Raw genomic sequence first — 14,493 nt, forward strand, 5'->3', positions numbered from 1 at the left:
GCTGGGCCCTATAGCTAATCCTATCATGTGTGATACTGTCTGCTGAGCCACTGTATCTAATCCCATCATGTGTGATACTGTCTACTGGGCCATATATCTAATCCTATCATGTGTGATACTGTCTGCGGAGCCACGGTATCTAATCCTATCATGTGTGATACTGTCTGGTGAGCCACTGTATCTAATCCTAGAATGTGTGATACTGTCTACTGAGCCACTGTATCTAATCCCATCATTTGTGTTACTGTCTGCTGGGCCTTATATCTAGTCCTATCATGTGTGATACGGTCTGCTGAGCCACTGTATCTAATCGTATCCATAGCTATAGGGTCATAGTGCTATAGATATGCTGTCTCCTATATACACATATACATGCACGCACAAACATTTTTTTTTGGGGGGGGGTATATATATTGGGGCTATTTTCCCTGACGTTTCAAGACCTTAGCGATGCCCCTGGCTGCTAGTGCTGCATCGTTTGGTCACTTAGGAGACCCAGTGATGCAGCTGAAACCTGTGGGCCGTCGGCCATGAAAAGTTTGGGGGGTGGGCCAGGAAGAACCTTTGCATCGGGGCACATGAGCCTTTAGCTACGCCCCTGACTGAGGGTAATAGAGTACCTCTGATTTTCTCACTTATATCTATGGAGTGCTGCCTATTTTTTGATCGGGACGTTGGTCTGTTCCCCAGGGCTTGCATCCACACGCTGCCTGTGCTACTGTACCTTGGATTGTTTTATATAGATAAAGTAAAAATAGTTGTGATATTCAAAGCGGTTGCAAAGATGTTATCGTTTAAAGAAGTGCATATCAAAAATGGAAAATTTGACCTGGACACAGGTGCATCAATGACCCTTGGTCATGAAATGGTTAAAGATAATCTGTCACTATTTTTTTTTTGTATTTATTTTTTTATTCAATACAATATAAAATTCCATACAAGTAAGGAATAAAGAAAATACAATTATGCACATTTTTACATTTTCCCCCTACTCCCACCCCCCACCCTCTCAAGACCGATCTTGGTAAAAGAAAACAAAAAACAAAAAAGTACAAAAATTCTTACCACTCCCCCCAATAGGTTTTACAGTGTTTGCCTTGATTATAGATTTTCTAATATTTCATTATAATTTTCACATTATTTACCCAAGCATTAAACTCCGGTGGGGAGCTAGATATCCACTTTTTTAACTATTAGTAATTTTGCAATAAATAATAGTTTTATTAATCCAAATTTTTTTTCCTTAGAAATTTTTAATTTGGAATCATCACCCAGCAATACCAGTTGAGGTTGAAACACTATATCTGGATCTATTTTTTCCAAAATGTTTTTAAAAATTCTATCCCAGTAATCAGCAATCTTAATACAATTCCATAACATGTGCAAATAGTTTGCTTCCGCTGCACCACATCTGGGGCAGTTAGAAGCTTTATTAATCTGTCACTAGTTTAGTAATGCCCAATCTCCTGACTAATCTACTAGGCGCTGTCATGCTGATAATTCCAGTCAAAATTTTGCCCCAAAACGTTTATTATTTTAAAAGTTATGAGCTTTTTCTAATTTTGAAAATAATGCTATAATTGGCAAAAGGGCCGTGGGCGGTGTTATATGTTTTTAGCAGATTTTCAAGTGATTTTGGTGTTTGCAAGTGGATTTTGAAGCGTATGAGCTATGGTGGCATCACCTGGTGACCATTCAGACACATACAGTTAAAGAGGCTCTGTCACCAGATTTTGCCACCCCTATCTGCTATTGCATGTGATCGGCGCTGCAATGTAGATTACAGTAACGTTTTTATTTTTAAAAAACGAGCATTTTTGGCCAAGTTATGACCATTTTCGTATTTATGCAAATGAGGCTTGCAAAAGTACAAGTGGGCGTGTTGAAAAGTAAAAGTACAACTGGGCGTGTATTATGTGCGTACATCGGGGCGTGTTTACTACTTTTACTAGCTGGGCTTTCTGACGAGAAGTATCATCCACTTCTCTTCAGAACGCCCAGCTTCTGCCAGTGCAGATCTGTGACGTCACTCACAGGTCCTGCATCGTGTCGGCACCAGAGGCTACAGTTGATTCTGCAGCAGCATCGGCGTTTGCAGGTAAGTAGCTACATCGACTTACCTGCAAACGCCGATGCTGCTGCAGAATCATCTGTAGCCTCTGGTGCCGACACGATGCAGGACCTGTGAGTGACGTCACAGATCTGCACTGCCAGAAGCTGGGCGTTGTGAAGAGAAGTGGATGACACTTCTATACACAACGCCCAGCTAGTAAAAGTAGTAAACACGCCCGATGTACGCACATAATACACGCCCAGTTGTACTTTTACTTTTCAACACGCCCAGTTGTACTTTTGCAAGCCTCATTTGCATAAATACGAAAATGGTCATAACTTGGCCAAAAATGCTCGTTTTTTAAAAATAAACACGTTACTGTAATCTACATTGCAGCGCCTATCTGCTGCAATAGCAGATAGGGGCTGCAAAATCTGGTGACAGAGCCTCTTTAAGTTTTTTGTATTTTTTATAATCCCGGATAAGCTCTTACAACATGCGATCATTTGATCGCTTGTACAAGGCACTGCATATACTTATGTACATGTACTTTTACCGCTCTCCTATTAAGCCCTTCATCTAAGTGGCTAAACGTCCGTTACATTGATGAGTCGGCTGTAACAAAGATTTGACGTCCTTTTAAATTAAATCTATTTTGTATAATTGGGAAGTCGCCAATCCCTGATTCTGTAGATTTGAAATAATTATATTGATATTACAGGTTTGGTGACTTCCTAGATGATAAATTTGTTCTCGTCCCCCTCATCCTGTACTTCCAGTGTGTGTGCTGCAACGTGCCTGACACTTCTAGGTTATGTCACATTCATGAAAAGTGTCTTTCACTTGAGGTTTCTAGTCAGGCTTCAGTAGTCAGAATCTCTGAAGCAGAAAACCAAATGTCCTGTCTATATGTGTTTGTCTGTCTGCACATATTAGCATTATATATGTAGCATTGTATGCAAGACTAAGGCCTCATGCACACGACCATAGCCATGTGCACGGCCGTGATTTTCGGTCGGCCGGGCACGGAGTGTCAGCCGCAAGCCGCCCGCAAATCGCGGGCTGTGCACATGGCCGCAGCCATTATTTTCAATTAGCCCGGACCGCAGAACACGGCCGTAATAAGGCTTGCCCGTTCTTTCTGCGGTCCGGGCTCCGGGGCCATGCACGGACCGTGGAAACCACGGTCGTGTGCATGACCCCATAGGAATGAATGGGGCCGCAATTCTCCCGTGGATTTTCGGGGGAATTGTGGCCGCAAAAGCACGTTCGTGTGCATGGGGCCTTAGCGGAACTAGTAAAATGAATGTGTCATAAAAAAAAGACACAGGTTTTATGTTATGAAACCTTACCTCAGCAGACAGAGGTGGTTACAGGTGACTGTTCTCAGCGGCCCTTACTGGCATCAGGTTTCCAGACTGTCATATTTGAAAATGCAGTAGAAATCTTCAAAACTTTTTAAGACCGCGTTCAAGGAGATGTATGCATAAAACGTTAATATGTATTTCAGCTTCCCTTATGATTATTAATCCAAGAATCAAATAACAAAAAAATGATATAAATATATAAAAATTTACCGTACCCTAAATGTATTATCCCTACAGGGAATCTGTCAAGTATTTAATTTTTGTCCGCCTATTGTGAATGCTTAAGTGAGCAGTGTAAAAACTTCAAGATTTTGGAAAAAATTTATTTAACATTTTTTAATACAAAGTGATCAAAAATTCTCATGTACCCCATGCTATCAATAGAAACTACATCTCGGCCTGCAAAAAATAAGCCCTCATACCGCTCAATCAACAAAAAAAAAGTTATGGCTCTAAAGATAAGGCGACAAAACACAAATTTTATTTTTATCAATCAGTTTTTTCCTTGTAAAAGTAGTAAAAAAAAAAAAACTATCAATTTTGTATCGCCATAATCATATCGACCCACAAAATAAAGTTTTGTTGTTTTTTTTTTTGTTTAAATATAAGATGAAAATTTGACTTATCCATAACATAAGGATTGTTGTGCAAAGTACAAAAGAGTAAGTACAGATACAATATATCTAAAGCCGAGAAATTACAGTCATTTTTTTTATTTTTAACAGATTTCCTAGGGATGGCCGTCCAAAGTACACCTGTTTAGGTTTACTTTTTTATTTATTTATTTTTATAATTTTTTTTTAAATAGTGCTTCTCTGCCCCACAAATAAAAAATAAATAAATATTTCCGCAATCCAATTCAATATTATGAAGAGTATTTTCCAGACTCCAAAAAAACTTTTTTTTTTATATTATCAATAAAATAGAAACAACTTCCTGTTTTTCTCTTTGTCTTTTCTTCACCGAGTTTGGCATACCCCAAGTTTCTGTCCCCCCCCCACAATATATCAGTGTGAGGTGGGCCCAGCTCCTGGGGGGCTCCTAGTCCGCTCCCCCTTTATAAGACGGGAAGACTTATGGGATATTCATCCTAGCTTTTATTATATTTGTTCCGCTTCATTGTTTTTCTTTAAATAGACCAACAAGAAATATTTCTACGTCACTACTAAATCACAAAATAAAGTTTACATGCTGTTTTTACCGCATGGTGAGCGCCATAAAAACAAAACCCCCGAAAAAATGGAGGAATCATAGTTTTTTTCCCATTTCACCCTGCAAATAAATTGTTTCCAGTTCTCCACTACATTATATGGTTCAATAAATTGTTCGGTGAAAATTTACATCTTGTCCCACAAAAAACAAGCTTATACGGCTTTGTCAACGAAAAAAATGTAAAAGTTATGACTTTTGGAAGTTGGGGAGGAAAGAACTAAAGTAAAAATCAGGCCGGCAGGGGTTAAATAACGTGTGGTAGCAAATATTGCATATATCAATATGTGTTTTATTAAATGTTGTTCCGACTTTATATATTTATTTTAAATTAAATATTAAAGGTTACATTTAGCCTATTATAACCCCAGTCTAAGGGCTTCTCCACACGTAACGGAATTGCTGCAGATATTTTCTGCAGCAATTCCATTGAAAGTAACAGACTTTCTGCTGCGGCAATAATGCACCATTTCCCGCGTTTTTGACTGTAAAAAACGGTGTCTATTTTGCTGCGTTTTTCACATTGTTGGGAGAGGGTGACAGCTCCTCTGAAAAATGCAACAATTCAGTCCACTTTCCGCAGCAGGAATTGACATGCTGAGGTCAGAAATATATGCACCGCAGGTCAATTTCTGCTTGGAATTTTAACTCAGCGTGTGGATGAGATTTGTTAAATCTCACCCACTTTTCTGCTACTGTATTCTGCTGCATATTTTCTATCCGCAATTTCAGAAGGAAAACACGCAGCAATTCCGCTATGTGTGGACAAACCTTAATTGTTCTTTTCAGTAAAGTATATAATTTATTCTACTGTGGGAAGATAAACTTTATATATGATTAGTCAGTGAAAGTACGACCGTCCCACTGTGGTGACATTCATAGTGACATCATCATGCACAAGTATAACCAAAGAGCTGTGGGGGACAATGCTGAGCGGTCTTTTTAGGGCATCTCACAGTTGGTCATCAAATGACAGTAGCATACAGGAATAGATCTTTAATATAACCCATTCTTTAATATAACTTTCTCTTTATAATAGGTGATTTATATATACATTTTAATACATCTCCAAAGAGTGCTATTTCTAATAGAAAAATAAAGAATATACCTTATCTTATGTGTTATTGCCTAGGCTTCTTATAGATACATTTCCTGCTCAAAGCTGTCAACCACCCACCTAAACCCATGTTCAGATCCTAAAAAATGAGCTGTTTTACATTTTAAAGTTCTCAAGCGTGTAATTTGTCTATACCTTTCTCATTCTGTATACTAGCTATATGGTTATGTGGGCAGTTGTTTATTAGAGCGTTCCATAGAGTTGATGGGACTGGCCTAATGTCTTTTATTACAGTTACTGACATCTACAGTAGTTTTCCTTCATATGTAGTTACCACCCCCATTTCCTGTTTTCTCGTTTTTTTACTATTGCATCACATATGCTTACAAATGTATACTCAATTTTTTGTCTTTTTATCATGCAAGGAGAGTTCATGTAAAGGTGTGTTCACTCTAATAACTTACGTTTTTATCTAATCGAATTAAAAACTATAACAGATTCTATTGGCTGCTTTTTGCATTTTAATTCATTTTTGTAAAAATAATAGAAAGCTGCTGCGTTTTTCCCAACTGAACTTAAATAGAAATGTGCATACAATTTAAATCATATTTTACTGTATATTCACACTTTCTTATATGGCATTTAGGTATGCCACTAATGTATTCATTGCCACTCCTTCTAATATAATATACTACACAGTGCTAAAAATGTTTGCAATATAATGGCTAAATAATACTGTTATGCAGTACTGTCATACAGGTCCTAAATAATACATTGCCTAGCTAAAACCATGATATAGTACAGTGGTATAGTGCATAAAAAATACCACCATAAAGAAATCATCGTATCATGCCCAAATTACACTGCCATACGGTGAAAGTATAAATCTGCCATAAGTTAAGTAAACGGATACATAAATAAATTTTTCACGTACACTAATACATATACACACACTCACCTGCTCAATTGTGACCCTAATATTTCTCTGCTGTGTGGGTGATTGTTTTGCCTGGCGTGGAGTTGGAGGAGAGAAAAGCGAAAAAGGAGAAAAAAGTAGCAAAGTATTCTGTGCAGTCAAACCAATAGGAAAGTCTGACTGTTTCACTGTTCTGACAGTAGAGCGAACAATGATCTGCTCAGAGGGGCCCACAGTGCGCTGATACTGCACACAAACGTTCATTTATGGTACCCTGTAGAAAAAGTTGGTTCCTGGGCTTGATTAAAGCATAGGCAAAAACTGAAATTGCCTGCACTTTATGTAAATGATGGTTTCAGTAATCCGATTCTCCATTTTTATAATTTTTAAAAAGTAGAGATAGGTTCCTGCACAGATGGTACATAAATATTAGTGTATAGTAGTTGTGTTGATGTTTTAATGGGAGAATTATATCCATAGTTACATTTTACAGGTTTAGGGCTCATGCAGATGGCCATATTATGGATCCATTTTTAAGGATCTGTTGTACGGCACCCAAAAAAATCTATGGTCTCACAATGTAATACTGTACAACTGCGTGACTCTAATTTCATTCAAATGCTTCGTTTTTTCTAAAGGATTCATGCAGTATCCATGATTAAAAAAAAAAACATGGCATAATTTTTAGCCTGCTTTATTACAGAGGTATTCCCTTCTATAAGTATTGCTACTAGGGGAAAAATAGGGTGCCGTATGGAACTGTAGGAGGGTCCATGTGCTGCCACACAGGCTCCATGTGCATGAGGTTAGACTTGTGAACAAATAATGTATCTTTAAAGCAGATCTGTCATCAGACTATGCTGCCCTATTGTGCCACTTGGCTAATAAATTCTATTAAAGAATACAGCGGACTCTATTTATGAGTCCAATGTGTTAAAGAGGGGAGCACTTCACAGCGTCTTCCTGCCTCTCCCAGTAGTGATTGACGGACTGCTGTGTATCTGCATGTTTACACACAGTCTGCTGTATTATTTGTTAGCTCCTATTAGTGAAACAGGGCAATATTTCCTTGTGTCATTTGGGCTAACAGGAAAATGGACCGGTCCTCACACTATAACACTATACTGCCCTTACATAGGGCAACATAGGCTGATGACAAATCTGCTTTAAAGGGGTTGTCTCAATAATTATAATACGCATATAGACAGCTTAGAGGGGGTCCCCCATTCGAGACACCCATCTATAAGCAAAAGCAGAAAGCTTCTGAGTATAAATAGTGCCTGAGCCCAGTATGGTGAGATTTTTTAGATAAGTATTTTTCGATAATATTCAAGAACTATACGGGGGGCATTATTTTCGTACAGTATAAAACAATATGAAGGGATTGTCTGTGATAAGACAATCTCTTTAACCTCTTCCCGCATTTGGACATATTTATACGTCCATTTTAGTGGTATCTCCTTCAAATGGGCATACAGTGATGTCCATTGGATGCCGTGGGCACAGGAGCAAAGACCAGGTAATATTAGATTTAGCCCCAGGAGGTCGCAAGACCAACTGGTGGATAAGGTAGTGAATTGCCAGATTAAATATTTTTCCAGATAAATGAAGGTTCTGCTTCTATCCCAGTTGTATGGGATATGTATAAAGCATATTTTAGAGGACTGATGGTTAGAATTCTTTTCGATTAAAAAAAAAGAGGAAGATACAAGCAGAATCGGCTCTTAAAATTAAGCTAGCGGAGGCAGAATATACCTATACTCAAGCTCTGTCACCGGAAAAGAAACAAAGAGGGTGTAACTTACAATCGCAATATGAGGACCTTTGTGCCTCTGTGGCGATAAAGGAATCATTTGAATTGGGTAAAAGGAACTATTTTGAGAAAGGGTGGGGAGGGAAAATGTTGGCATCCATAATAAAAAATCAGGAAGCATTTTCATTTATCCCTGTAATTAGAAAGAAGGAATGGAATGGCTGGTGTACGGGACCTGAGGAGGTGTTGGCGGAATTCTTTCGGAACCTATACTCATCCAAATTTAGTGGCATGGACGGACAAATATTTATATATTTGGAGTCAATCATTTTACCTGTTCTGTCAAACGAACAGAGGAAAGGGTTAGAGGCCCCCCTTAGTCTCTAGGAGATAAGAGAAGTAATTAAAGAACTTCCAAAGAATAAGGCTCCCAGTCCGGTCAGGATCTCATATGATACCATATATCTGATACCAAGAAGTCCTTATAGAACATTTGTATCATGTATATAATAACTCATTTAGGCAGGGTAGACTTTTCCCCTTCAATGGAAGAAGCCACTATTATTTTGATACCCAAAAAAAATATGGATCCCAAGGATCTGGATTCTTATCGACCCATATCACTCCTAAACACCGATTTAAAAATCCTGGCTAAATTATCAGGTAATCGTCTTGTGGCAGTGGTCCCCTCAGTATCTCTCTCTCTCTCTCTCTCTCTCTCTCTCTCACTCTCATATGTTGGCTTCATATCATTAGGAAATTAAGTTTTTAACCACACACACAAACAACAAACAAATAGACCAGTGTGAGGCCGTGTAACTCTGCTATTCTATATTATAAAAGTGAATGTCTGTTTGTCTGTCTTCTATAGGCATCCAAATGCCTGAAACATTTGACCCCAAATTTGGTACATCGGGTGCTCGGGAAGGTTTTCGTAAATGCCCCAACCTTGCCGTTGTTCTCGGTTATCAGCCATTATAGCTGTTGTTCTCTGCCGTTATCACATGACCACGATCCAATACTATAGAAGCGAATACAGACATTCTCTTTTAAAGTAAAGATATTTTTATCTGGCAGCAGCAGGTAGTGCACTTTACAAGATAATCCTAGATGGGAAGGTACAGGGGAGCGGTAACCCATAGCAACCAGATTACTGATGGCCGGGAGGAAAGCTGCATTACTAGCTGCAGAGACTCCTCACACACAAACAGACCGCCCGACATGTTATACCCAGGCTGCGCTGGGTACTTTTTCTAGTATCCAATATGGAAGAGGTTTCAGCAGGGGGGGGGGGGGCCTGCTATCATTGGATGCAGCCAAGGCCTTCGATACAGTGGAGTGGGGTTTTCTCTGGGTGGTGCTCCATAGATTTGGATTTGAGGAAAACTTTATGAATTGGTTTAGGCTACTATATTCCAACACTAGGGCTAGGATTGGAATGGGTGTTTTTTCCTCTCCTTTTTCCCCCTCGTCGTGGGGCACCCGCCAAGGATGTCCCCTTTCTCCACTATTATGTGTTTTTCTTAGTGAGACCTTGGCCTTAAAAATTGGATCCAATCCCCTGATAAGATTTTTTTCTGCGGGAGAAGCAGAGTAGAAGATTTCACTGTACGCCGACTAAATGCTTCTGTTTCTGAGAGATGTTGCAAATGTAAGGCATGTTGTCGGTGTATTTGAAAAGTTTGGGGAATTGGCAGGGGTAAAATCAACTGGTCCAAGTCAATGCTTTTAGCATTTGATCCTTGTTATACAGCAAAAGGCGAGTTTGAAATCTTGGTGGTAAACTCATTTCAATATTTGGGCATTAAAATGTCTAGACTTTTGACAAACTGTGTGCCCTTGAATATTATTCCACTATTTCGAAGGCTGAGGCAGAAGATAAAAATTTGCAATAGGCTTCTGCCTCAGTATTCTTCTCGTATAGCTTTGGTTAAAATGATAATATTACCGATGGTGTTGCATGTTTTTGGTAATGCCCAGCTTTGGTTGTTTAAAAATATATGTAAGACCCTTTAGTCTATCATAAGTGACTTATTATTGAGGGGCAAACAAACTCACATTAAATATATTAGAGTGTGTGCCCCGATCCAGGAGGGTGGGTTTGCATTACCTTCTTTTGCTTCCTACTTCCTGGCATGCCAATTACAGCAGATGGTTCATGGAATAGTTTGGCAGCCAGTAGGTTAATTTTACAGGAAGGGGCAATGGAGGAATGTTCTTAAACTCCTGGAATCTGGAGTGCTTTGCAAACTACCATATTCCTTAGGTCCCTTATCAAAACTGTATACTAGGGTTTGGAGGGAGACCAAAGATAGGATGGCCTATTAGGGATGTTTGGAAATCACTCCAATATGGAATAATATTTATCTGCCTGAGTTTTATGTAGTACAAGAGGTTCAATTTTGGGTGAAATATTGGATTACTCAAATCTCACACTTATTTGAAAACAGCGAATTAAAATAATTTCTAGCTCTTCAAAATAGGTTTGGGGTACTAGGAGATAAATCGTTATTGTATGCGCAATTAGTTCATGCCTGGAAATTCACTACAGATAAAAGTATGTCTAGAATTAAACCATTCGGTTTAGTTGATAAATTGTTAAATAAGTCACAGACTCAAGGGCTGATTTCACATTGTTATAAATACTTGGGTTCTATGTCCAAGAATAAATCTAAATTCATTGATATAGATAAAGGGGAAAAAGATCTGGGAAACATCACCCAGCAACAATGGGATTCAGTTTATAGAAAGGGTATCACTGCATTTAGCGCACCTTCTTTCACAATAGATGGTGATTAATAGGTTACATCCCTAAGAAACTAGTTAAAATGGGCTATAGAACTGTGGAAGATTGTCCTACGTGTGGCTCTCCCGACACAGATCTTGTACATCTACTTTGGAGATGCCCTAAATTGCACCGATACTGGAGTCGAGTCGTAGAATGTATTCAAATAATCATACCACTTTGGGTTGACCAAGTTGATACCCTAATACTCTTAGGGGACTCTACGTACATTGAAAGATTGTACAATACCAGTTGATTTTGCAATTGTTTTTTTTGGCCTGCTTTGAGTTTCTCAAAAAATGGATGTCTCCTAGATAGTTCCTCATTTCTGTGGATGGAAAAGCCAAGTGTACAGGACTCTGCTGATTGAGAGGTCATATTTTCTAGAAAAAGCAGGGAGAGATAAGTTTCTGAATAAATGAAGCCCATGGCTTAAATATCTAGAGATTGAAGAAATAATTTACGTCCTGGGTCAGGAGAACTAATTGATTAGGGTTTTTTTTTTGTTTTTTTTCCCTCTCCTCCTACATTTGCTTTGGGGTGGGAGGGTTAAGGGGGGGGGGGGTTGTGTATATGCTGTGATGCTCTATTTATTTATATTTCCTTTTATGTACTGCACGTTTTGTATAAGCAGAATAAATGAAAAAATCATTTAAAAAAAAAAAGAACTTGTAACAACCCATACAATGAAGTTATTACATTATTTGAAACGCACAGTGAACGTTAATGTTAATCAATAACTCATATTTACCATAAAATATTGCCATTGAAAAATATAACATATCCAGCAACAAAACAAGCCCTCATACACCTACTTTGATGAAGAAATAAAAAAGTTATAGCTCTTCTAATGCATCTACGCAAAAATGAAAAAAATCCTGCGGTCCTAAAGGCTAAGGCCTCATTTACATCACGTTATTGCACTACGTTTGTCTTGTACATCGGGAAAGGGGTCCTTTTGGCCTCCGTCAGGCTGGTATAAGTCGGTATACCTTTTTTTTTTTTTTTTTAAGGATGGAATAGCATGGAAGACTACACTGTTCTATCCTGAGGGTGTACGTTTTTTTTTTAACATGGGAGCCTATGAGTGACGGATGCCACATGCTTGAGAAAAGTCCTGTTGGACGGAATCGTCGCACCTGTGGGTGAATAAATTTCCATTTATTTTGGATGTGCTGCCATGTTGCTCTCTGTTTGTGGATTCTATTCATGGGACTTTGGATCAGGTTCCTTTTGAGGCTTGCACCCACTATATTATATTTTGCTCTGTTTCTCCAGTGCTGTGATAACCTCTCCTTGGATGCCACTGTATGACATCCATCACAGGTATACGTTAAACAGTGTTGAACAGTGTCATCAGGAGAAGTGCTGTAGTCCCGGGGCACAGCGCTAGCTGATGCTCTGCTCGGGTACACCAACAATAGGAAATTCCTGACGTCACTGTCCATATATGTGATTTCATTATGGCCTAAAATAGACTTGTACTGAAGCGGTTAATATTACATTTCCTTTAGCCAAACTTCCTGCATGTCGTTTGCATTGATCTGTTATTAAACATCGATTGTATTTTTATTGCAGAGTGATAAATGCTGGAAAAAGTCAGCACAATGAAGATCAGGCATGCTGCGAATATGTAGTTGCTGAAGATAGAGATAAGAAACATAATAGCGTACTCAGTGACCAGAATTTAAACACCGATTTAGAAACAGCATGTATGGTAAGTGTAAACAGAAATTAGAACTATACAAAAACCCTTTAGGTGTTTTCAGGTCTTTTAAAATTATGTGCAGATGGTTTACATAAAGCAAAATTTGTCACTTACTAATGTAATGTCTGTAGCTGAAATGCTTCTGTAAGCCAGTTTCACGTGCAGTCACATGATCATGCTCCTGGTGTTTATCTCCTGCTTGTGTGACGTTTTGTATTTTGAACACATGCTTATCTCCCCTCTCCCTCTCTGTACGAAATGTCACACTTCACAATCCTCTTATCTACACTGCTTCCTGCTGTCCCCTCTCTCTCTCCCTGCAGTGTTTCACATGCTGGGCAGCAGATGTGCAGTGTCAGTATCAGAGCACAGTGTCAGTATCAGAGCATGTTTTGTGTGTGTCATGACAGTGAGTAATTATAGCACTACTTTATAACTTTGTAATAGAGGCAATGTATATGAGAGGGGAGAGGAATCATGGGAACTGTAGTCCTTTACATGGTAATCCTACCAACCTCAAGCCCTGCCAGCATTAAAACAACACACTACTGCACCGAGCTGGACAATTTATGGAAAATGAAAATTAATTACTACGGAGCTGTGGTGGCATCACCTGGTGAGCATTCAGACACATACAATTACTTGTCTGTATTTTTAATTATCTCAGATAATGCCTTTAACTTTTATTTTTAGTGCTGCATGCTAGGTATTTCTTTAATGTGGTATACAATACCAGCTGTATAGCATTATTCCGATAACACACAACGGGGGAGATTTATTAATACTGACGCACCATGCATCGATTCTCCTGAGCTGGAGCTACCTCACAGCCTCTGACGCTGTCTTATCAGCATGAAGCTGCTTCACACACAGTATGAGAGACTGAGGCTGGAGGGAAGGGGGATCACTTCAAATAGTCATGTATCCGGCTGTGGACCACAGTGGTTCTGGTGGCATATGAAAGAGGATATTCTAATCTTCATATGGCACCAGAATCACATTTCTAGTTGTGAAACAACCGGAGATATTGCCAGTTGAAAACACAGTCGGGAATGGAAGCTGTATACTATATGATCACACTGAGTTGCTGGGCAGAGAAGGGGGAGAAGCTGAATGACGATTGGACAGTGTCATACAGAAAACATTACACCGCCCAGAGTGAAAAGAAAGAGTCACCTCCTATTTGGCAAGTATAGCCAAATTAGCATATTTAGAAAAATGCACACAACTTTTCAAATTATTAATGTTTTTGAAAAATAATTACACTGTAGTTATCAGCATCAAATTGTCCTCATGCCGCGGGCCCCGTAGCAGCCGCTACGGCTGCTACAGCGGGACGCCACTGGATAGCACACTGATAACTCTCTGAGTACTGATAATGTAGTTGTGTCCCCTGCAGTCCTATGTAAAACCACAGATAACACATTGTACTAAATTACAATCTCAGCTCTACTACACAGTACAGATAATGTAGTAGATATAAGAGACAAACACATGCAGAGACACACACACACACACACACCTATACCTATACACACATAAATATACACACACACGCACACACACACACACTCACTCACCATGTCTCCTTGCTGACAGGTCAGGACGGGCTGTGGGCGGAGCTTCCTCTTCTGCTCGTCGGCTG

The 14,493-nt window shown here is 39.1% G+C and overlaps 1 protein-coding gene across 4 annotated transcripts in view; it reads left to right on the plus strand.

The window, feature by feature from the left end:
• Positions 1-14,493, plus strand: part of PPM1J (protein phosphatase, Mg2+/Mn2+ dependent 1J) — a 220,527-nt gene that overhangs the window by 58,477 nt on the left and 147,557 nt on the right. For all 4 annotated transcript variants that reach the window (XM_075853854.1, XM_075853851.1, XM_075853852.1 and 1 more), the window contains exon 2: positions 12,719-12,857. In XM_075853854.1, coding sequence (XP_075709969.1) covers positions 12,855-12,857 — 3 coding nt within the window. In that variant the 5' untranslated portion in view covers positions 12,719-12,854. The remainder of the gene's footprint in view (positions 1-12,718; positions 12,858-14,493) is intronic.

The sequence above is a fragment of the Rhinoderma darwinii genome, chromosome 2 (genome assembly GCF_050947455.1).
Source record: "Rhinoderma darwinii isolate aRhiDar2 chromosome 2, aRhiDar2.hap1, whole genome shotgun sequence".
In the NCBI taxonomy this organism is placed as follows: domain Eukaryota; kingdom Metazoa; phylum Chordata; class Amphibia; order Anura; family Rhinodermatidae; genus Rhinoderma; species Rhinoderma darwinii.